The 25,793-nt window shown below is 40.0% G+C and overlaps 1 protein-coding gene and 1 long non-coding RNA gene across 6 annotated transcripts in view; one reads left to right on the top strand and one right to left on the bottom strand.

Annotated features, from left to right (window-relative positions):
- The window catches only part of GRM5 (glutamate metabotropic receptor 5), a 322,105-nt gene that overhangs the window by 232,724 nt on the left and 63,588 nt on the right, over window positions 1-25,793 (top strand). For all 4 annotated transcript variants that reach the window (XM_073336744.2, XM_073336740.2, XM_073336753.2 and 1 more), the window contains exon 4: window positions 20,137-20,372. In XM_073336744.2, the coding sequence (XP_073192845.1) occupies window positions 20,137-20,372 (236 nt within the window). The remainder of the gene's footprint in view (window positions 1-20,136; window positions 20,373-25,793) is intronic.
- Window positions 1,833-17,798, bottom strand: LOC140908861 (uncharacterized). 2 transcript variants are annotated; one of them, XR_012157994.2, is made up of 4 exons: window positions 17,640-17,798; window positions 13,973-14,175; window positions 6,183-6,243; window positions 1,833-6,072 (listed from the first exon to the last, which is right to left on the bottom strand). It is a non-coding gene; the product is annotated as an uncharacterized LOC140908861 (long non-coding RNA). The 2 variants fall into 2 exon arrangements; XR_012157992.2 differs by lacking the exon at window positions 13,973-14,175 and having other exon boundaries at window positions 6,207-6,243.

Below are 25,793 nucleotides of genomic sequence, written 5' to 3'. Positions count from 1 at the left end.
AGATTTTTAAAGGTATTTAGGCATCTAACTCCTATTGAAAATCTGGCCCTTAGGTGATTTTAAAAATCCCACTCATCTATTTTGATCTTCTTTATTCACACTTTTTCCTGTCTCTATCATATTGTCATAAGAGTACCTGCAGCTTGAAAGCCAAGTAAATACCTATTTTTGTTATTATACTAATTCTACGTTAGCCAACTGGAAGAGTGTCTTCTTAAGTCCTGATTCAGGAAAGCATCCTTATTCAGTTATTCTGTAAGCACCTGCTTAAATTAAGCATGTGTGTGTTTTTGTTGAATAAGATTGGATTTAACCATGTGCTTAAGTGAGCCATAGAATCAAGCTCTGGTTTGAGCTCTGGCGTGGTGAATACTGGCTCTGTGATTCTGCAGTACTGACTCTGCTTTTTCCTTCAAGAATCTATATATCTGACTTCTCACTGAATAAACAGTATGCCTGGCAGCAAGTGTTTGGAGCTCATACCTTTATATAGTGGTTATCCTTTAAAAGATTGCTAATTATTCCGTGAATAAATAGCTACATTTTCCTCAGTATTTGCTGTTTTACCAAAACTTATCTATATTTACTATTGGGAATACCTAGAATACTGTAGTAGACACTGAGGTAAAGTTATTTAGCTATCTCAGGCATTACCAGAGACAATGGGAAAGCTTAAGGACAAAGGGGATAAGAGAGCCCTATGCAGCTGTTAGTTCACATGGATAGAGGACAATCAAGTTTCTACTACAGGTAGGATCAGGCCACAAAATTTGGAACCAGTTTTCAAACAGAATCCAAGGATGTTCAGTTCTTGGGTTTTGGTTCAGATCCAACTCTAGTTCCTGGAGTCAATGGAACTACACCAAGTAGTAAGCACTACATCTGGCCATGCTTGGGTAATTGGATCCTAGAAACGAACCCATAATCCCTAATGTCAGTGGGAGTCTTGACATTGATTTCAGTGGGACAAGCCCAGGCTTTAAGAGAGTAAGTCACATGGGCCTTGCATGCCTACTCAAAATAAAATGAAGATTCATGTACAATGATATTTAAAACAAGCAGTGGGTCTTGAAATCTCTGTGCCATTTGGAATGGAAAAGCTGGAAAGTATATGGGTTTATTTTAGCCATGCAGTTTATTATTTTAGTTTGGAGACCTTTCAATTATTCACATGTTACAGAGCAAGACCCAGCTACTCATTCATTGATAAATCTATGACAGATTATGGTCTCTTATCATAATTCACCATTGTTTTAAATCTTCAAACACACGTGATAGTAATCTTGTAGATTTATTTTTATATAATTTGAGATTAAACCACATTACACTGTGCCATGTATTATATTCAGCTGTGAAATATTTACAAGGTAATGTTACTTATCAAAATCCTATGTGAAATATGACTGTAATATATCAGAACATGAATCACATCGAGCTGTCACTTATTTTACTGAAAAGAAGATTCTGGTTTTACACTATTGTTTTCTGAAATATATAGCATCTTCTCTCTGCGGCTTTATATTATTTAATTCTGTAATGTGTTTTGGGATCCAGTTTGTATGAAGAATGCTATACAAAATGAAGTTGTGTTGTATTATTGCACTGTAAAATAACCATCTATCTAAGCTGTCTTAAATACCATCACAAAATATCAGGACTCTGCCCTTAGAACATGAATTCTCCTTTCTTTTCAATTCCTTTTATTACCAATTTTATATTCAGAATATAAAACTACAGCAAAATATTTGTAGAGTAGTATGTAGATATAATGATAGATTTTACATGCTATATTCATTACTCATATTGGTAATCATAACAAAAACTTTGGAATCCTAGTGTATGAGTCTGATCTTTTAAGGGCTTTACATAAATATAACCCCATTAGTTTCAGTGGAGTTACTCTTAATTTATTCCATTGTGAGATAAGAATCAGGCCCCACATTCTTTCTTTGCAGTAGACGAAGAAGCTATGTTAAAGGATTAATTCTGTTTTTAATTCAGGAACAGTGTGATGGCTGATGCTGTAGAGTATGTACTGTGCAGTATGTGGCTTTTCACTTTGCGCACCAGCTACTGAAATCTTTGAGGAAATCTTTATTTCATGCCCATGGGACTTATATTCACAGGTTGAAACTCACCTCTGGATTCTCATATACATCCAGGCCTTGGTACACCGGTCCAGTGATGTAAATGGGCATTAAAGTGGGCAAAAATTCCACTAAGTGAGAATCAGGCCCACCTGTGCGGAAAGCCCATGCACCATCTAATCGTCTTGAACTAATAGTTTCTTCTGGCCTTAAAATCTATGAAGACCTCTCAGACTACTTTTAGCTTCACCTTCTGCAAGTGTAATCAAGTGGAGTGACAGCTCAAAGGGGTCTCTGCACTTCTTACACAAGGGAAGGGTTAGTCTATTCTGTGGCTTTGGACATACTAGTGTGGAGAGCAGCAACAGCAAGGGCTCGGAGAGGAGTGACTGTAACCACAGTTTTGAAGATCCCATACCCTATGCCTTATACAATTGATGTGGGGAGAGGGCTCTAATCACTGTCCAAGATTCTGTACCCTGGGCTTCAGCCCTGTGCCTTGGCCCAAAGCTAGAGTGGATTCTTATATACACAGCAACCCCAGCACACTTGAAACCAGATTACTTGAGCTTTATCTGGATGACATACATTTTCAACCATGTGTAATGCTGACCCACAGAGGGGAGTTGGCAGTGGGGATCAAACCTGAGACGTCTGGAGCTTAACGCATGAGCTTCTGCTGCATGAGCTAAAAGACATGTCTCTCTTAGCTAAGGCTGTAGCAGGCTTATCAATCTCTAGCTGGCCTAGCCACCACTAGAAGGGGACAGAATGCCACTCCAAGCAAGTAGGGATTACACACGTAAAATATTAGTAGAATACATGAATTGGCATCTGCTGAACTGAGTTGAGGGCAAAATGCTGCCTTCTGTAATGGAAATCTCAGTTTGGATACAAGAATTTGGTACTTGTTGGAGACAGGAAACTAGACTAGAAGGACCTTGGTTCTGATCCAGCAGGGCAATTCCTATGTTCCTATGATGTAGAATTTGACATGATATACATATGGTCATAGAAGTCAATGGGAGTTCCTCACCTTTGAAAATCTGGTCACTTATTGAAGGTGTCTAACTTTAAGCACTCAAGTTAGAAAATTTTGGCCTAAATTAATACATTATTTTCCTTCTGATGGAAAAAAATGTGTATTGTAAAATAAGTGATATCAAATATGTGATATCAAAATGCTTTCTCTTAAAAAAAAATAAAGATGTAAATGCCTTTCAACCCCTCATCTTCCCCCCTGCCCACAGTAAGCAAATAAGAAATATAAACTACTTCAGCTCAATAAAATATATTTATATAGGAAATGAAATTACTCTGTGTTTTTAGATTACTTCACATTCTTAAGAAGTGAGAATGTTCTTGTTTAAACTTGCTGTGGGTCCTGAGATTGGTGGCTCACTGCAGAAAGGCATCTTTTATTCCTGCTTCGTGAATCTTTCAATGTATATTATAGATTAAGTCTGTCATTTCAGAGAGTTTCTTATGATACACAGTGTTCAGGAAGAAGTTGGCTTTGAATGTTATAGTGCAGATGATGTTACACTGGCTATGTGAGGTCTTTCAAACCTTTTGCCTGCTTTCTTTGTGCAAAGAACCTTTCTTACAATGTTCATATCTGATTAGCAGCTGGGAATGTGCTCAGCTTCCAGGACAGTGATTTGAGGAAATTCATAATTGGGGCCCATAACACTTAAGTAAGTTTGAATTTAGCTTAGAGAGATGGCAGAGCCTCATAAGGACATTCAAAAGCAGATCCAATTCAAAGCAGTGTTACCAGGAGGGAAACTATAAGGGGATCAGCATAAGTGTTAGCGGGAACCAGCAGGAACCACTGCATGTGGAGCCATCCTGTGCTGTGTGAGAAAACATGAGAGAACAAAGAGAAAAAAGTCTAGTGGTTTGAGCACAGGACTGGGAACCAAGGTGAAAGTCTGGCCCCACTGAAATCAATGGTAACATTCCTACTGACTTTAACAGGGTCAGGATTTCATCCCACAAATCCCTCTTGGGGTCTAATCTTAGCTCTGACTATAGAAATTGTTAGGTTATCTAAATATAGGGGTCATTAAGAGCTCCCTCTATAATGTATATATTTGACAGATTTGTACATGTATGTAAAATAAACCCTAAGTGTGTATGTAAAACACACACTTACATATACCACACTGTCTATTCCTGTAAATGTTTTTGCAGACAAAAATTGAAAAGTAAGATTAATAGATTCCAAGGCCAGAGGGGACCATTGTGACCATCTAGTCTGACCTCCTGTGTAACACAGGCTATCGAATTCCTCCAAAATGATTCTTAGGGCATACATTAAAAAGGATTGTATATCCCTTCAGGCGAATTCAGTTTTATTGAAACAAGTGTTGTGTTCTGTGTTGCAGTATTCATCCAGTTTTAGTTAAAAGCCTATCTCTGGTACCTGTTCGCTATTGTGACTACATGTGAATTTATCACACATACTCCTGTTGCTTATCTATACAAGTTGTGTTTGGATATCTAATGGAAAATCATTCAGTAGATGGCAGCTCAAGCAAATCATCAATCCAAGAGAAATCCAATTAGATGTAAGCTATTTTTTTCCTGGTGGACGTGATGCAATGAAACATCCTATCAGTCAAGCACATGTAGAGTTAATCAGCGGTAGAAAAATAGCCTTGATAATGTCATATTATTATGGAACAAATTATAGAACCTTTGGGAAGTGGCTTCTGCAGTACCATCTTTGAGCTATTTCAGATCTGGGTGTGGGGGATGCAGAAACGTGGCTTTGTGACACTGTTCTCTTCGGTAATCCCACATTTTTAAAAGCTGTGACTATCAAGAAGATTGCAATGTAAAGAGTTCAGAGTGACTTAATCACCTTCAAAAAGTAATTCTTCTTTCTGATTAATGGAAGGGCAAGTCCTGTTATACAGGTGAAATATAAACGAGCTTATTTCAACTCTTTTGACTCCCAGCGAATGATGATATGAAACTACTTTTGGGGCTTTGCTCAATAATTGCCAATGCCCTGTTTCCTAGAATAAATATTCTGATATGGATCTAATTAAAGAAACCAGAGTGGGCAAGTAATAGCTGAATATAACTGCCAATGCAAAGCATAATCTCCATATGATTTTATGTTCAATGTAATCGCAGCTATAAAGGTAGGACCATTACTTTATTAACTTTTTGTCAGGGTTACATAAATTGAATTGAGAGTAGGCCCTTAGAAAATTGTCTCGGCATAGAGGTGTTTTTATTTTCAATCATTGGTCCATGATCCCTTTATTTTTATGTATCCAAGATTGTTGGTTGTACACCGATTGTTTGCTTGCCATTCACAACTGTTTGTATGCAGTGTTGTTGTAGCTGTGTTATTCCAAGGATATCAGGGAGACGAGGTGGGAGAGGCAATGTCTTTTGTTGGACCAGCTTCTGTTGGTGAGAGAGACAAGCTTTCGAGCTTACACAAACAGAAGTTGGTCCAATAAAAGCTAATACTTCACCCACCTTGCCTCTCTCATTCACAACTGAGTAATTCAGGAGTGGGCAGATAGGCTGAAAAATGCCCTTGGTATTCCACAATGTAGCATTCATCTACCCATCTCTTTAATACAGAATATACAGGTTCTGATATCCAATGCTCCATTTTAGTCTGAGCAGCTAGACAAGACAGCTTGTATCAAGGTGAAGCATTGTGTATTCTTTGAAGATCTCACTTCTGAAGTACAGATGTCAGCAGCTGTAAATCTGTTCATTTTTATGTGAATTAGGTGCAGCCATAGCCTACACATATGCCATCAGAGCTGTCTTTGGCTGGGCAAAGTTTGAACACTCCAAACTAATTAGTAGCCGTGATTACATGGTGACTGAATATGTTTTCCTACCAGAAATCATCTTGGCAGAAACAGCAGGTGTTATGAGCTTAAAAATATTTAGAGGATTCCTTTCCATTGAATGTCCCTTTTCCCTAAAATTCATTTCTTCTTATAACCTGCATGAAAGGAAAGACAAAGACAAGAAATTACAATCTTAAAAAAAGCCAGTCAGTGGCCCACCTATTTCCATTCTCCCCCCACACAATCATTTCAAAGTGTTGCTCACCTGAATTTAAAAACATGTGCTCACCTTTAGAGATAGCCATATTACATCCAAACAGATCCACCTTTGGGGAGAAAAAAATTGGCACATTAGCACAAAAGCACAAGGGCTCATTCCCCGTACAATTTGGTGATAAAATGCTCCTCGATGCGCATTTGATAGCAAAGGATTCATTGGAAGATTGTCATTGCTCACAGTTTCAAATATGTAGTGTTCCATGATGCTTAACATTTATCAATACAATAACATTAAAATGCATTTATAGTTAATGCTTCATGTAAAGAAGGTGATTCCGAAGTGCTAAAATAAACGGCTCAGCAGCTGAATTTTTTTAACTTTATTGTTTTCATATGAAATATAAACACATAATGAAACAAAGCATATATAAATACACGGGCAAGATGGAAATAGCATATCAATAACAAAAGTCAATGTTCATTATTTGCAAAATCTGGAAAAAACAAAACAAAAAATCTAATAACAAATACAAAATCTGAATCCTTAGAGGTCATGCAGAGTATCGATGATGAAAGTGACTAAATAGATAAATAAGTGAGAACATAACCTGTGAGTATCGGGGACTAATACATATAAACTGCAAACAGTTTCATTTGTGACCAGACATCCTCATATGTTTTCCAAGTGTTTCTATTAGGCAGAATCATTTTTCCCATTAATGCAGTGGTAGAGAGCTCACTATGGCAGTCTGTGTGTGAGGAAGGAATTGCAGATTTCCTTTTGTTCAAAATAACTCTTTTGGCAAGTTAAATAGTTACAGCAATCCGCTTCTTAATGCTAAGTAGCAATACCACTCATCCAGCATCCTGCATCTGAATTTTGATGATGACATGTTTATTTATTTTTTTAAATTCTGATTATTTGGAACTGTCAAGTTGTGCAAAAACTAACATATGTAATGACATGATCTTATAGCTACCCTCATGCTCTCACCACCCTTCCCTTCCTGGTGTGCATCACATTCCCCTGTTACATCTTGAACCAAATTAGAATGTAAACTCCTCAGGCCATGGGTTGCATCTTCCTGTGGTTTTCAGTGCTCAGCACAATGGAGATTGCATCCGAAGGCCCAGTCAGGATTGTACCACCACAGAAAACAATAAAACATAATAATAATGCATTAATTACATGGAACTCATTGACAAAACACGACATGTAAGTGGCAGCTTTATGTTTTGATGTCCTGAAAATGTTCCAAAGGCTTGACAGAGATTTAATTTATGCATTTTGCATGGACTCACAGGCCACTGTAAGATTACTAGAAGTGGAGTTGGGCTGGTCTCGGGAGACGCTGCATTTCCCCCATGACAATGACTGGTGGCATTATGAGTTCGATAGCTGGCACAATGCCTACAAGCGCACCCATTTGCAGTCCTTGCTACAACTTTGCCAAGGTATAGTTTGGGCTCCCCTCAGAGTGGTCTCTGGGATACACCATGTGGGAGAGGAGTATGGCTGACAGTGCTAGTGTAACCTATCCTGGCATAGATTTTTGTTTCATTTAGTAGCTGGTTCACATACAAACGGTGTCAATTAGTGCTCCCAGCTTGAAGAGTTACTCCCTTAGCTCACGCAGTGGTGATTCCAGTTTTAGTGCTGATGGTCTGGGGTTCCTCCTGTAAGTGAGGTTATTACACAAGCAGACACTGCTTTTTGGATGCGTTTTGTACAAGAAAGTGAATTCTTGTGCCCTCTCACCTGTTCCCCTGAACCTCCCAGTACACCTGCCGTGCAGCAGCTGTGGTTTTAACCCATACAAATTAGAGATGGAAAACAATCTATTAGATCAGCTAGTTCACCCCCAGGCTTGTGCGTTGGTACATTTTCTAGTGTATTATCCAGTCTGCTCTCTCCAGAAGCAGTGTTACTTACTGAGAGAAGGCTAAATACAATGGTTAGGGCATAAAAGGGTCATAAAATATGCCAAGAATTGTAGCATTTTTGGTCGCAAAAGAAGCTGCTATTCTGAAATGCAGAAGTTTCAAGAGGAGACAGTTTTAAATCACAGGTACAATTGGTGGGCGGGTCTTTTCTGTTGGTATAAGCACATTGTAGTTATTCAGACCTGCTATAACTCCATTGACTTTATTGCTATTATAGCTTCACATGCCAGAGCTGAATATAGCCTGAAGTGTTTATCTGTGAATTTAACTGGAATTTGCACATAAGTCAATAATACAGAATAAGAGCTTCAAAATTGGTGCCAACATTAGGTATTCAGAGCCATATTTATCCAAAACTTTTGGGGAAAGTGTCTAGGTTAGAGATGGTAGATTTTTTTAAATGACTTTTTCTCAAAAATATAAAAAAATATTTTAACGGAAAGATATTAGAGGGAGAGCTAGTCAGGAAATGCATTTTATTTCCATGAAAAAAATTCTATGAAGACAAAAATGTCTTCACTTTCATTTAAAATTGTCTTCAAATGTTTTTGGGTTTTCATTGACTGACCAAACAAACAAACAAACTATCCTGTGCATATATCAACTCCAGCATAGGCAGAATAAAAATGTAGAACAGGGAATGTTGCTATTCTGGATGAAAAGCTATTAGGTGCATATTACTAATAAAGTTGGGTATTTCAGAGTAGATGATAGACGTGAAAGACCAAAACAGAGAACACTCATCATGTGAAACTGTATTAATAGAATACGCACACTTCCCACCTCTTACAGTAGCAATCATAATACTTTTACTTACATTAAAATGTCAGTACAGCCACTTCTATACAGCACATTACAATGATAATCCTACTTGCCTATTCAGATTTTAGGAAATCAACAAGTTTCTGTCATAAAGACCTAGACCATTGTGTGTCAGTGTTCTGCAGGATTTATTGCTGCTGTTATGTTTATTTGTAAGTGCAGTAAATGTGCAAGGCTTTGTAGTGATGTTACTGGAGCGTTGCTGTGGAGTAATACTGTAGTGTTTTTTAATACAAGTAAATTAGGCAACCCTTTTCTCCCGATGTGAAACTCCCTTCTTCCATTTTTTTCTGAGGGTTATTTTAGACTAAACTCTCCGTCATTCTGACTCATCTTCGGAAAACCAAAACCTGTGGCAATGTAATCATGGAAATAAGCAATAATGTCATATATGGAAAATTGTGGACCAAAATCTGCTCTGAGGAGCTCTAGTAAAGTCAGTGGTATTGTCTCAGACTTACATTAACATAACGGAGCAAAATATGGCCATTTGCAACTTCACTGTGTCAGCATTTCACTATGGTCTGCCATATTTGCAAACAAACACATCTGTCATAGATTGGAACATCCTTTTTGACATCTGTAAGATACTGTAAATGCAAGATGTTTACTCTCGTGTATATGTTCCCAAATAAAATTAGAAAAGAGAATGCACACATTCTTTGATCCTGATCATCTTTCTCATATTTTTGTTTTACAGAATAAAGCTTTTAACTCTCTACCAAATTTTTCTTCCGGGTCAGTTTTTAACTGAAGATTGGCTAGCATATTGGTATTTCTGAAGAAGATCCTTTTTCCTCAGAACACACAGAACAATTATAGACTAGATATTTGCTGATAGAATCACCTATATCGCTAAACTAAATGTTGGTATTTGATGAATTTGCATACATGTGATATGTGTATATATATTCATTTATGTACTTTGTACACACCCGTATTTTTAATATGTAAAATATGTGTGTATACATGTATAAATATCTACACACACACATAAGATGTATGTGTACAAACATATATGTATGTATGAGTATAATACATTGAATTTGAGCTGAACGCATAACTGATTTTTTGGTTCAGGTGGCAAAAAACAATGTTTCAATTTTTTTTCAGTTTTTCTCACCAAAATTTAAAAAAAGAGAAAAAAATGGTTTCTGGTCTAATTAAATGGTTTGTTCAACCCCAAAAGATCTTTTTTAGGTTTTTTTCTTCTGAGTCATTTTCAAGTATTTTTCTTCACCCTTTTTAAAAAGTTACATAAATTAAGAAACAAAAAAGCACCATTTCAAAATGAAAACTCAAAATGTTTCTTTTTAAAGTGGCTGAAAAGAACCATTTTGACTTTTAAAAAATCCATTTTTTCAGCCAAAACTATTCACTGAGTTTAACCTGAATTCACTAGTAATGTTGGTGCACCAAAATAATTGCATTTTTCAGTGAATTTTTGTGACATTTGTTCCCAGCTCTATATATGATACATTTTTTTAGTGTTTCACTTTTAACAACTGGTTAAAGATCTGGTGGAGTTTACTTTGTGATCTCTTGTTGTGAGTTTAGCTATAACTGACACTAATGAGAGCAATGCCAATTTTTCCCTCCTCTTTCATGATGTAATTGTTCATTATCTTGGGTTTGCAAGCATTTAAAAATTTTTTTTAAAAGATCCATAAATGGTGATACAATCCTTCAAGATACTTCCGTACATTACAATGTGATGGTTTAATAAGAAAACACCAGTCATTAGGCTGACAGCATGGAATACAAAGACAAAAGTTAAAGAACCGGGCAAGTGGACGGGATGACATGATCCTGAAAATAGTATCCCTTGCTGTGTACGTGTGTCTAGTATACTAGCAGCAGCAATGTCTGCTCATTGCATAGTCATCTTTCTTTTACTGATAGTCTTCTGTCATGACAAGATGATGAATGAGTTATATGCATGACCACGTACCTCGTAAAAATCGCCGTGTGAGCCTTTTACCACTGCTGCTAGAACTGTTTATTTTTCCAAGCAGCCAGGATTTCCTGATGATCCACCCTAGTTATAACTCCTTGTGGTAAGATTTTAAGAAAATTTGCATATGGCATTTGATTTTTTTTAAAATCACATTTCTTTGCGTGCACACACACCCACACACCATATGCATACAAAGGCAGAGTTAAGTAAAGGATCATACTTCAAGCTATACAGAATTCTTTATTGCTGTCCCACAGTCTTTCCAATGGGATTTCCTTCTGATCTCAACCTTCTCACCTCGTGGCAAAGAGGTGGGCATCTCTGCTACTATGCCACTTTGATACGTGCTAACAGCCAGGTCCTCAGCTTGGGGTGACTCCACTGATTTACACCAGTTGGTGATCTGTCCCCAAACGTGGGACAAACCTTTGAGGGTGTAGAGAGCCACAGACAAACGTGGTTTGAAGGGATGAGCCAGAGGAGGAGTGGGGCCAGAAGCAATGGGAGCAAATCAGTTCTAGGGCTTCAGTAATGTCTTTGGCCTGGAAATTCAGAATCTTTCTTTCCCTCCCGCCCCCTCTTCTTCTCTCCAGTACACAACCAGGCTACTCAGGCTGAGGTCAAGAGCCATCCATCCTTACATGAATATAGACATAAGCTATGAAACCAAGACAGAAATGCATTTGGCACTGCCTATTCCAAGCTAAGTCGAGTGGTCATAAAATGGAGAACTTGCCCAAAGAGTTCAGCTTCTAAGGTAGGGGCTTGCATTGTTTTAAATGGAGAAACAAATAGAGTGATGCAGCCATATACTCCATGTGCTTTGCAGTGCATAGTGAGGGCAGGTGCTGGTTTGCACTGTAGGAAAAGGGGCAGAAATCACTAGTGCACATACTCTAATGCCTAAGGCAGTAGCCAAAGCACTAGACATAGCCAGGGAGAAATAAAGTAGGGTGGCATTGTGGGGAAAAGAGATGAGAGACTAAACAGAAGTCAAATGTTCAACCGAAAAATACCCATACAAAACCTCTCAGAGAGCAGATGGGAGTGAAAGTACCCAGCATTCCACAAATGACAGGCATGGAGATTGTTTCACTCCATGCATCTGATGAAGTGGGTTTTAGCCCACAAAAGCTTATACCAAAATAAATGTGTTAGTGTCTAAGGTGCCACAAGGACTCCTCGTTGTTTTTGCTGATAAAGACAAACACGGCTACCACTCTGAAAGGAGAGGCTTGTGTATTTACTGAGGACATGTCTACTCTGTCTGTGATATTTCTGGACCCAGCAGAGAAAGAGCTAGACACAGACACAGAGGGAGCTGACAGAAACACAGCAGTGTGCTGTGCTTACTTTATTCTGGCTGCAAAACTGAAACTAACAGGAAAGTGAGATTTTGAACGGGGGAGGGGAGAATGCTCAAATATTTAAAGGGATGGGATATCGCATTCTTCTACCCTACCTTAAAACACTTCCCAAACACATATACATTATCATTTACATGGCTAACAATAAACACCATATGACCTAACTAAGAGTTGCAGATGGACTTGAATTGCAAGGGATTATTCTGCCCTGGAACAGCAATTTACTAGCTAAACAATTTATAAGCTCAGGTGCACAACTGGTTTTCACACTGTCTTGGGATATTGTGGTGATGGTGGTGTGGCAATGTCCTGAGAAACAATAACAGTAGGTAGTAAGAAATCAGCTAGATTGAGTATGGAATCAACTGGATCCAGTACCAGAGATTCTTCCACCAAATTGTTGATATTAGGAGTTGTAACAAAAGTGGTTCAATAGGAGGATCAGAAAGTCCTACTGGAACGTCCCTGAACTCTGGTACTTGTCAAGGCTGCAACTGGTTCATGATTTCCATAAAATGCTGTTGGATAATTTTACCATGAACCAAACAGATCCTGTGCATTTTACAAGTTCTCCAGGTACCCATTTCACTTCACAACTGTAGTTGCAAGCTCACACCAAGTTTTCAACTTGAAAAGAATATTGACAAGTCTCACATTGAACACATGAGGCAATATCAGGATGTAACAGGTCCCAACAGGTATGCAAAGACCATGTCAAGAAAGAGTTGCAGGTGACTCCTGGGTACTAGCATGTGATATGTTCCTGTATACCAGCAAGAAATTGTCCAGTTTCTGCTGATGTCTCAAAATAGACTTGTTAGCTTTTAAAGTATGCTCTAGTATTTGTACAAAGTGTTCCACTACTCCATGTTCAGCAGGATGGTATGGAGCAGAGCATATGTGCTGAATTCCATTTGAAGCTAGGAACCTCTGAAATCCTTCAGAACAGAATTGAGGTCCATTGTCACTCACCAACTGTAATGGTAAACCACATTTGCTAAACAAGGTACGAAGATGTCCAAGTGTCTTTGTAGCTATAGCAGAAGTCATTCTGAAAACTTCTGGCCATTTTGAATGGGCATTGACAACAACCAAAACCATATAACCTTCTAATGGTCCACCAAAGTCCATGTGAATACCTTTCCAAAGAGTCTGAGGCCATGACCCAGGATGTGGACAAGCTGGGCCAGGATCATATTGAATTTGCTGACATGTAGTACAGCACTTTGCCTTCCTCTCAATGTCTTTGTTAGTCCGCGGCCACAAGATAAGACTCCAGGCCTATTGACTTCATCTGCACAATGCCAAAATGACCTTCAGGAAGAGGTTCCTAAACCTGATACTGAAGTGATTTTGGAATGATCACTCACATTTCCCATAAGACACAACCATTATTCACAGATAATTCACATTGACGTGACATGAATTGTGTAAACTGGGGTTTCTTTTGATCCTCACTGTACCTTCTAGTACCATTCCCCTCACAAGAGAAAGCACATCATCCTTAGTGGGTTTTTTGTTGATATCTTTGCTAAGCAACATTACCGAATTGTCTTAACCCAAAGCTATGGTAACTAATCTCTGTTTTCCAGGCAATGTCAGGAAATCCATGGAGGACACAGCACCTCCTTCTGAGAAATGATTGGTACAAAAAAGAGTGCTTCCACTCAAAAATCCTTTTTTTAATTGAGTACTAAGCACACATCAAACTACAGCAAAAGTCTAGACAAACCAAAATATAATTACCCAAAGTCTGAGGTGGTATGGAGTGACAGCAGCAGGGTTCCGGTGACCAGTCTTTCTCCTAGCAGCTGGGGAGGTAGCTGTCAGACTCCAAGCTCATAGAAAGTCAGACTTCTCCGAAGTATACACTCCCACTAAACTCTTTATAGGTTTCTCCAGAAAAAAGCACATATCTCATAATGGCCCCTAATATGCTAATGATTTCCCTAGAAACAGCAAATAATAAATCATTATTCTACTTATCAGCAAAGCAACTTCAGCAAGAAACTTATAGTTACAGACACCCAGTAAGAAACTTACAGAGACTCAAGGTCAATTATCCACACTCTCTTCCATTCCCATAAATCTGTCATTACACTGTATCTATCCTTGTTAGTAACATGGCAGCTGCAGCTGTTTTTGTCTGCCTAAGCAAGGCCAAATTCCTTTTCACTATGTGGTGTCCTCGCTTCCAGCTTATGGTGGTTGAGTATAGAAGATGACTGCGGGTTATGTCAACTCCAAGTTATGCTAAATCCATTTCTCTCATAGCAGTGCTGGATAACCTATCCATCAAATTGAGATAGAACATTTTGTCTGAAGTTTCTTTGGGTTGATGGGAGCTTGGGCATGGTAGATATGACAGCCCATCAGCATTGCCACGCTTCCCTTTGTGGAATTGAATAGTATAGGAATGAGCTGAAAGTAGCAATGCCCATTGTTGAATATGAACAGCAGCTAATGATGGAATTCCATGTTTTGGTCCAAAAATCAAAAGTAACAGGTAATGGTCCATCAGTAAGGTAAAATATCTACCATGCAGATAGGCATGGACCTTCCAAATTCCAAAGATAATGCTGAGAGCTTTTCACTCTGTGTGCGCATCGTTCTTCTCAAGAGTAGTGAGTGTTTGTGATGCAAATGCAATTGATTTCTCCATGCCATTAGGAAAAATGTGGGAACAGCACCCACTATATAGAGGGTGAACCATCACAAGGCAATTGTAATGGTAGCAAAGCATCAAAGTGCATAAGAACTTTGGCTGATGTTAGCAGTTTCTTTGCTTCCTTAACTGTATACTCATACTCTTTAGTCCATTTCTATTTTATCTTTGCTTGTAACGGTTCATGTCAAGGTGCCAGTACTGTTACCAGATTAGGTAGAAATTTACCGTAGTAGTTACCAGACTTCAACTCTGTTCACTCCCTTCAGAATCTCATCCATGGCTTTCTGGAACAGGATTGGTGCCAACGTGATACCAAAAGGCAACCTGTTGTAACAAAATAAGCCTTTTTGTGTGTTGACTGTGAGATGTTTGCAAGATGCCAGATCAATCTCCATTTTTAGGTATGCACTGAGCAAATCCAATTTACTGAAACACTGTCGTCCACTGAGAGTAGCAAACAAATCTTCAGTATGAGGTAATGGATATTGGTCTGCACAAAAAAAATGGATTCAATGTCACTTTGAAATCCCCCCAAAATCAGACTGAGCTATCCGTCTCGATCACTGGTAAAATGGGTGTAGCCCACTCACTATGTGAAGCCAGTGACAAGACTCCAATGTTCACTAAATGGTCCAGATCAGCTTCCACTTGAGGCTTCAGAGCAGAGGCACAGGTCTGGGCTTGCAATACTTTGGCTGGCTGTCAGACTTATCAGTAATTTTCACAAAGACAATGCTCAAGCTCTTTTTCAAAAACTTTAGAGTACCTGTCCAGTATTTCCTGAAGATTTTTAGGTGCTTTTGTGATTGCCTCAATAAAAGTCACCTTGAGCTTCTCAAGCCAAAATCTGCCAAATAGTGGTGGACACTTTCCTTCAGTCACACATAAGAGTAAAACAAATGATTGTCCATCCAGCTGAACTTTCACCTGGAGTATAAGTCTTCAAAATCATGGATGTTTCTTCCAGAGGAACTTGTGACAAAGTCTGTTGATAGGTAGATGCAGAAACCAATGAGACGGCAGCTCCAGTATCAAGTTCCATTCTTGTAAGAACTCCTTCAATCAACGGTGTAACCCAGATGCCATCTCTGAATCCAGCTTGCAATAACACGTGTCGTGCTAAATCCTGGTCAATGTCACTAGAGCTCTTGTCTTCTTCCAGATTATGAATTTCCAACTTCCGTCCTTTCTTAGGTTCAGTTGTCATAGATGTTTTCTTGAATCTATAGTTACTCTGTGTTGCTGATCGTTGAATTTTCCCACGGCTCATAGCAATGTGTTCTTTCTTCTGGCACTTTCTGCAAATAACCTGGCATGCCCAGCAATCCTTTTCAGCATGTGTAGTTTGTGCACTTCAACCACACGAAAATTCCTTATGTTCCCATGATCCTCTGTCTCAGTGATTCATGAAATGAAATTTTTGGTTCACATTAAATTCCAGAGAATCCTTCTCTGTGGTCTCCATTGCAACTGTACTTCAACAGCCTTTTTGTATGTAGGCACTTACACAGTGAATAACGTCTTCTGGACCTGGTCACTGCATTATCCAGAGACTAACTGGTCACGCAGGGCATCACTCACTGTTTGTCCAAACTGATGGTGCTCTGACAACCTCTTGAGAACAACATCGAACTGTTCTACTGACTTCCCACTTCTGTGATGTTGTTGATGAAATTGATACGTTCTGCTATCACTGATGGAATAGGAGAAAAATGTCCCTGAACAACTGCAATAATTGTGGTATATGTGGCAGTGCCGGGCACAGTTGGAGATAATAGGTCACACAGCAGTCCATGTCTTCTTACTCATCATTATCAACAAGGTTGAAACCCATTGTCCATCTGGAAAGGCGTTGCAGGTTACAAATTGCTCAAAATGTTTGAGGTACACCACCCATGATTCACAGTTGTCATCAAACTCATCAACATTGCCCACAAAAAGTGCCATTTCACTGCTCTCCTGTTGACCTTCATGCCTCCTGGACATCTCCTGCCACAAGGAAACTGTTTTTATTTGTTACTGCACTATTTGTACCCCCTCTGCTGGCCATGTGCTTACATGGCAAACTGCAGAATTTTTCCTTTGGCTGTACTTGGTCTCCATCACAGTTGCCAACTTTCACGCGGTAAATAAGCACCCCAACTTTCACAATAAGACAAACATCAAGCTAATCCCATTTCAAAATGAGACCAAAACAAGCCAATCCCTAAGAACCACAACACTCTATGTGACTAGATCCCCCCAGCGTGTAGTCTGGGACTGTGGTGGATCCACTGTGCACCCCGACTCTCTCCCCCCTTACCCCTGCTTGCCCCTTGCCCTACTTGTCCCCCCCACCCGTTTGCAGGGAGGTGATCAAAAAATGAAGCAACAAGCCAAAAACTAGGCAACAAGCAAGTCACAAACCAATTAAGCCAAAAACAAGTCCAATTTCTGCATTTTTTCGTGGGTTTGGCATGTCTGGTCTCCCTCTGCTGGCTGTAGACCCTCAGTGCAGGCTGCAGGCTGTTTGCCTGGCTGCCTGCTTCCACATGGTCAACAAAGATGGCTGTTTACCCCTTCACTGCTCTGTTTGAACAGTTCTAGCAGTATATGCAGAACTTGTAACCTTTGTTCCCTTTTTATTTACCTACTTGCCCCCTCTAGCTGGCTGGTTCCCAGTGTCCCAGGAGCAAAGAAAAGCAGTCTGACAGCCTGTGCCTCTAAGTGAACTTTGTCCCCTTTTTCACAGTATTATTTACATACTTTTTCTTCTTCGTGTTCAATCAATGGGAGCACTGGACACTCCTGGAATATAAATTCCTCGTCATCGAATGTTATATTTCTGGATCCAACAGAGAAGGAGATAGACACAAACACAGAGGGAGCTAATAGAAACACAACTGTGCACTGTGCTTGCTTTATTGTTCTGGCTGCAAAACTGAAACAAAGACAAGGTTTTGCACTTGGGAGGGGAGAGCGCTCAAACATTTAAAGGGACAGGACACTGTTCTTTATCTAAATTCTTACACTGTTGCACCCAAGTAGTCTTCACATGGACTGATCTTATTCTCTGGGCTGAAGCTGCTCTAGACCATTTATCTACTGAAAAGATGAACCCCGTTTCGTATCTTAGTACAACCAGCATTTCAATAGTTACAGCATATGCACTTACCCCTTTCTTTGTGCTGAATGCCTTCTTCTGGAGTCTTCTGTACCATTCTTCATGGCCACAACACCCTTTCCAGTGCACCTGAGAGGTTGCTTTATTAGTACTTCTGTATCTCTTTGCATGCATATTTTCCTATCCCATTTTCCTCCCTCCATACCTTTTACACCTACTCAGAACATAAGGATGTTGCCTGTAAAATTCTGTTAAATATCTATATTTCATATGAAAAATCCCTAGTTCTCTGATGTGCAAAGAAGCTAAGATGGGCTATTTCCAATGTTATTGAAACACGGAGTCAGTTCATGGAAAACATGTGGCCTAGAATTCTCATTTATAATATTCCAAAACTTTGATCATTAGTATCCCCTACGTATTTTATCACTATTGCTTTAACAACCCATGACATTTACTATAGACATAAGATCCTTTCTAAAGGTGTGGCATTGGGTTTTTTTAAACAATCCTATACAATTCTATAGTATGGACGTAATTCTGCTAAGATGATTGAAAAAACCCATAGAAGAGCTGCTATTTGTTGTTCAGTTCTATAGGACTTTGCTATATGGGGTGGAAACATTTAAAATCTTGCTGAACATGAGATGACCATTTTGAATATACTAAATCTATTTAGATAATTCCTACATTTGTTTGAAAGGTTTTTTTTTTTTTTTATCATAGCACCAAGACAGACCTGTAAATGATTCCAGCCCTTGGACTAGTAAATATCCTTCTGGGGAAGCTAGACTTTTTGCCAGAATTGATTTCCATTAGCATATTCAGGAACATTAACTCCTGTTTCCACCCCTAATATGATCTTAATCTTAGGATACATTTCAAAGCAGCATGCTGCACATCTCTCTGTGATATCAACTAAAAATCACTGCTTACCTCTTTTCCTTCATAAATGTATCTCATTCTTTCTTGCAGTAAATAACTCATTTTACCCTTTAATGTTTATTTTAAATCTGAAGCACTTTCTTTCCCTTCATCAGATTATTAGTTCTTTTAGGCAGTTCTTTTTTGTTCTGTGTTTGCAAGTACAATGTTTATAGACCTTACAGTCTATGACCCCAATCCTGTATTGTGTAGAGGACAGGCAGACTTCTGTGCTAACACAAAGCCCCACTGAAGTGAATACAGATCATGCAGTTCCAGCAGTCTTCCTGCATGTTACAAAAAGCATGATGAGGGCGAGAAACTCTCTATTTTCCCCTGTGAAAACTAAGATTCTCCCATAATCCCATGGCCTCAGAAGCTGGGGCTCTATGAACAATACCAAATATAGCAATCATGATAAAACAGCAGTAGATGGCAACACTATGCTTAGATATGTAAAATTTGGAGGTGGAGCCAGATGAAACTTTCCAAATTTTAATTTTTCTATGGAAAATTTTTGTCAAAATTTTGAATTTCTGTGAAAGAAAAAAAAAACTTGTGCATGGAGAATTCCACTGAAATGTTCATGACTTTTTTCCTGTATTTCTACCAGCTCTGCTTGGAGTTTAGAGTCAGAGTTCTGGAGGGATTTTAGGTGACATAAGTGGAGGAGAATCGCTAGCGGACTGCTTGATGGCCATTATCATTTGGTAGTTTGCCATTGGCATCTCAGTTTACTGTGATGTTGTTTTAGCCATGAATCTAAAAGCCAGCTTCCTGTCTGGTTTTTGCAATGCCATTACAGATTCTGTGAAACTTTCGCTAAGTTGTCCCCTGGCTAGAATATCCCCAAACAAGCACCACCCCACTGAAGTCAGCAGGGCTCAGTGCAGTGCAGAGGTGCACATGCACACAGTCAATTTCAGGACTGGGGCAGTGGCTTATAATGCTGGTTTGGATTCCTTGGGATACAAGCTTAAGAATACACTATATAAATAGAAGATGCTGATTACAGCTGAATGCTCAGTGTGAGAAAATAGAAGATGCTGAATGCTACTAATAGAAGTATTACTGATACTTCACCCTCCAATTCTCTGGTGTGAGTGTGCATCTATTTGCTTCTATTGCTATTTGAAAGGAGCACTTCCCTTGTTCTTTAGAATGGTGCATGAAGCAGTAGCTTCACAGTGTTTTCTCTCTTTTGTTTCTCTGCAGTGACGGCTGGGCAGACAGGTACGATGTGACAGACGGGTATCAGCGGGAAGCTGTTGGTGGAATAACGATCAAGCTTCAGTCTCCTGATGTGAAATGGTTTGATGACTATTACCTGCAGCTTCGGCCAGAAACCAATCTCCGAAACCCCTGGTTTCAGGAATTCTGGCAGCACAGGTTCCAGTGCCAGCTGAAGGGGTATCCACAAGAGAATACGAAATACAACAAGACTTGCAACAGTAAGCAGCTGGATTTATTGATGTATTTATATGTAAAATCACTAAGGTTAAAGCCTTGATTTAACTAGATAATACCATGTTGAGGCAGCGAGGTTTGCAGGAATGGAAGTCAGAAAGTCTGGAATTTTAATCCCAGATCTGCCACTGAGTGGAAGACTGGTCAAGAAGTTAGAGTACTAGCCTGCTTATGAGACCCCAAGTCCAGCTCCCTGACCTGACACTGATTTCCTGGGTGACCTTACTGTCACTTACAGTAAAAATTCTCAAAAGTATCTAAGTGGTTTAGGACCCTACATCCCATTTTCAAAACCAATTTAGGCACTTAAGGGCAGATTTGGAAATGTATTGAGGTGCCTGAAAATGCAAAGAAGCCGCTAGTGGGATTTTCAAAAGTGACTAGCCCTCAACTCCCATTGGTTTCACTGGGAGTTAGAGGCCTAGGTACTTTTGAAAATCTCACAAGGTGCCTATCTGCAGTGACCAAAATACATTTAATTAAGTCCCTTCATAATTAAATCTTGTTGAAAGTCAGTTGAACTTAGGCTCCTGAGTGCCTTGTCACTCTTGAAAATGAAATGTAGGCTCCTAATAATCTGTTCGCTAACAATTTGTGAGCAGAAAAAGAAGGGCTAAATTTGTCAGATTGGTCTCTCTGAATACTTGCTCCAGCTCTGGCGCTTTGTCCAGTGCTACCACATCCATGAACTCTGGAAAAGGAGCAGACTCGACCAGGCTAGAATACCCTTAACTGCTTCATTCATTCAATTTCCTCATTTGTAAAATGTGCTCACTGCAACTCTGTGCAATGGGTCTTTTGTCCAGCTGACTGAAAGAACAAGGGTTGTAGCCCCTATAGGAGCTTCCTCTGCTATTGGTGACAGAGGGGGAGGACAGGGAAGGCTTACCTAGATCAAGCAGGGAGGAACAGGAAGTGGCCATACCAGGTTCGGTGGAGGGTACTGACCTTCCAGGTGACCAGAGGAGGGTGTGGTATTTTACCCCGGGCAGTTCCAGAGCAGCCTTCTCTTACTGGGATCTTGCTGGCACCATCCACCTTCCCACCCATAGAATCAGAGTCGGACTGGATGCCTTCAGGAACCATGTGGGCATTACACTAGTCACCTCTTTCCTTGGGGGCCAGGAAGAAATTTTTCCCTCCGTCAGACTGACTGAGACGGGGTGGTTTTTTTCACCATCCCCACAGTAGGGCTGGGGAGGGAGGTTCACACATCACAACTTAGTAAATTAAAAAATGTGGCAGGTGTGCAGTGCATCCCTTAAGGAAGCTGCAGGAGGGGGATTCAGGAAACCAGGTATAGCAGGAAACCAGCCCCCAATAAGTCCCATATGAGGGGAGGGCACTGGGATCCGAGCAAGGGGCTTGCTGTAGCCAGGATGGGAAGTGGGAAGTGGGGAAACAGTTGAGGAAATAATGATGACCTGCACTATTTATTGCCAGGTACTCCCAAATATTTCAAGTGAGTAAAGTTGTGGCCTAACTGTACCACAGACACTGTCTCCTGTTCTTCTGGCATGATTAAGGGTGATATTGATACTTGCCCATCTTAGTAAAATGCTCTGAAGCCTATGACTGAAAATAATATATTGTTGATGTGTCATATTTATCATGCTATGAGAGCAGAATTTTACCCTTAATTTCATCTATTTAAATATTTTCAGCTCAATAGGAGTTGCATAAAAAATTATTACAGTATCTTCTAGCGACCCCAGTCAAAGGACTCCCAATTGTGCTGGGAGCTGTTCAGAAAATTTAAGAAAACACAACCGCTACCCAGAGACCACATAGTCTAAGACAGTGGCAAGAAGATATCAACAAGAAGGTGGGATGGAGGAAGTGGGTGAGGTAATAGTTAAAAGAACAACTTGGTGAATAAGCAATACACTTAGGTCACCACGAGTGCAGAATTTGACCTATAGTCAACAACTTCATTTTAATTCAGTAATGTCATATTGAACAACTATTGATATAAACAATATATTTTAAAAATATTGAAATAAGTAATAGGAGTTATGGCCAAAAATTTGCATATGTGGATGCCTAAATCTGGATTTTGCTACATAAACGTAGTCTTCCATGTTTGAAAACTCTAGCCCGTGCTTTCAAATCCCTGTATATTGAGATGATAGATTCACGCTCACAAATGCAAAGTGTATAGATTGTGATGGAGTCCACTCACCGCAACAGTGCCTCCTGCTGGCCATCACAGGGATTAGCTCTGTCAGATGGAGTATCCTGTCCAGGTGATGTCTTTCCCATCATTGAATCCGCCTGCAGACCTGCCTCAGTCCAACTACCGCAGTGTCCTCTTCATGAATTGGCCCTCCAGCTGTGTCACCATCTGTGTTTTCCCCCTTCCAGGTGTGCAGTAGCTCAGTTCAATAGTCTAGTCACTTCTCCAGTTGCGAGTGGCAGAACCCGGGCCCGTCCACTACTCCGGGTCACAACCCAGGGACATTGTAGATAGCAGCCTCCTGAACTTCGCTCAATGATATGTCAATTCTGTGGGCCATTTCCCTGCAGCTCCAGCACCTTCGTTGCCCTCTTCTCGGGGTATTCAGCCAGCAAGTCCCAGCAGTCAGCCAGGAGCTCCCTCTTGCTCCCCTGGTCCCCCCAAGCAACTTCTCTGTCCAAGGTGCTACCCTTCCTGCAGCCCACTAGGAATACAGTCATCACTCCTTGGACTCCCCACAGCAACTGACTATCTCTGGCCTTGCAGATCCTTTTATGTGAGTCTGCTGGGCCCTGACTGGCTGCTCTGTGCAGCCTCCCTCCACTTGGCTGCTTCCTGTGCAGCCTCCCTAGGCTTCTTGGAGGACTCACCTCCACGGCTCCTTTCTGGGACAGAGTCTGGCAGGCCCATGAGGCCTCCATTAAGCTCTTCCACTCCAGTGTGGGGTGAACATCCTATCACAAGATTCATGAGTGATGCTAGCCTTGTAGATCTCATTTTATAGTAGCAAAAAATGTACACAGTCATTGTTACACAGTCACTGCGAAATGAAAATGTGATGATAAAGTAAAGAGCACATGAAAAACAGCCTCAAATGAATATAGCTTTTCTTCTTTCATTTCTATCAACTTCTGATATGTTTCCATCTCTTCACATATACTTTGATTCATGTTGAGGTTAACATTTTAGCATCAAGCCATTTTTCATTTGCAGATTGAGTATATTTACCTAATCCAAACAGGCGCTACTGCAACTGGTGTTGCAAAGCACATTGATTTTCTGCCCAGCTAGAGCACTACTGAAAGGGAGAAGTGTGCAGACTTATCTGACTTCATGCTCAACGTTATCAATTCCGTGTCACTGGAGAATTGATGTGAGCCACCTAAGTGGACTGAGGGTCAGAGTAAAGGGTTTAAAATACACCTTGAACTGGAGACTTTCCATAGCCCAAGAATACTTGGGGTTTTACAAGAATTGGAGTGTGCTTCCCCTCTGGCACCGGTCAGATGCTTTTGATTAACCAAGGCCCCAGTTCAGCGAGGCAAGGAGACATGAGCGTAGGTCTAAACAGCTGAGTAATTCCACTGAAGTCGATGAATCTCCAACACCAGCACCATGTCACAAGAGGTTAAGCCAGCCCCTTGATGTTATATAACTTTAGCCCTTTGCAGCCTGAGTATATATCAATGTCTCCCTCTTTCTCAAAAGAAAATATACACACAGAGTTCCAAATTCCTAGTGCCTTTTCTTCCGAGCAACAATGTTTTCCTAACACATCTTCCCTCTAGGCAAACTGAAACCTCACCAAAATAAGGCATAGAGTGGATGCATGGACGTTACTAACAAAACTGCCATTGATATCAATGGGGCAAGGAATTTATCCATTGAATTTGCCAATCTGTTGTTGTCAGTCTGGAGGTCTCTAATATGGGGGCTTATGGTTCAAATAGTTACTGTTTTGTTTATTTGTATTACTGTAGCACCTAGGAACCCATCGTGGACCAGGATCCCATTGTGCTAGGCACTGTACAAACACAGAACAATAACGTGGCCTCTGCCCCCAAAAGCTCATAGTCTAAGTATAATGCAAGAGACAACTGATGGATACAGACAGACAAATAGAGGAGTACAAGGAAACAATGAGATAACATTGCCTCATTATGATAGCCATTGGTCTCATCACATCAGCTGTCTTGTGTCAAGTTTTTTGTAGGCCTCATAGCGAAGAGGCTTTGAAGGAGGCTAATGAGGCAGCTTTGCAGATGTTTACAGAGTGCTCCTCCCATGTGTGAGGAGCAGCATGGGAGAAAGCAAAAAGGGGTTTGCTGGAAAATTGAATAGGTGGGTTTGTTTCCTTCTTTTTAAATTCTTCCCCTATGTGAATGTGCAAGACAGAGCAAGTAAATCCTGAAAATCATGCAGCATGTAATAGAAAAGAATCATATATTTTCTATGGACATTTTAAACCAGCACATGGTATTCTACCCCAGGGGCATGGTTGTCTATTTAATAATTCTATAGGGTGGTATAAAAATAGAATTTCATAGTTGTTCTCCATTAGATTCTACTGATTGTTTAAGAGTAATTTCTATTAAATGCTACTGGTTTCATCCTCATTACCATCTACAGGAAGATCCCTACTGAGGATAGTACTTCAGTATGTGCCAAAGTGTACATTCATGTGTATGTTCCATTCAAAGAGAATGGGACTTAAGTACATGCTTGGAAGTTTTAACTGTATGCTTAAATGCTATTCTAAATGGGTATAGGTTTAAGCATCTGCTGAAGTGCTTTCTAGAATACGGGTCTAACACCCAGTTCAGCAATGTATTTAAGCATGTGCCTTACCTTAAGTACATGCATAGTCTCACTGAGGAGAGTGGAAATATCTGTATGCTTAAAGCTCACAATGCTTGGTGAACTGGCCTCAGATCACTTTAGACTTTGTAAAAGAATTAGAGTTGCAGACCAAGGACAGAGTCTGGATCCAGGTCAAAATTTTCCCAAAGTTTGGGAGTATTCTGATTTGGGACTTTAATGCAAACAAATCTCCATTTTTTAGTGTTTCGGTATTGTTAAAATAATCTAAAAACCAAAGTGAAGGATATAAATTTTCTCTAACTACAGAGCCTTGATGTATTGCAGACCAACAGCCACATGCTGTGGGGCAAATTTGCCCCTCTGTGGCAAGTGGAAGCAATCACATGTAAAGGAAATCCTTTCCCCAGGTACAGAAACCAGAACAGCTAATTCCCTCAGATTTCCTTTGATGATTGCTAGCCACTTCTATGAGGAGCTAAGCAGCCTCATTACAATTTATCAGGTGAACTGAGTGAGATCAAATGTGTAATGAAAGACTGGGTAATAATTCTATAAAACAGCAGCACAAAGCCCAGTAACAAGAGTTCCTACAACTCAGAGTAAAGTTATTCCGTTTTTAAGCCATCAT

This window comes from Lepidochelys kempii, chromosome 1, assembly GCF_965140285.1.
Source record: "Lepidochelys kempii isolate rLepKem1 chromosome 1, rLepKem1.hap1, whole genome shotgun sequence".
Lineage (NCBI taxonomy): Eukaryota > Metazoa > Chordata > Testudines > Cheloniidae > Lepidochelys > Lepidochelys kempii.
Note: the sequence above shows the minus strand (reverse complement) of the source record. Positions and strands in the feature narration are given on the sequence as shown.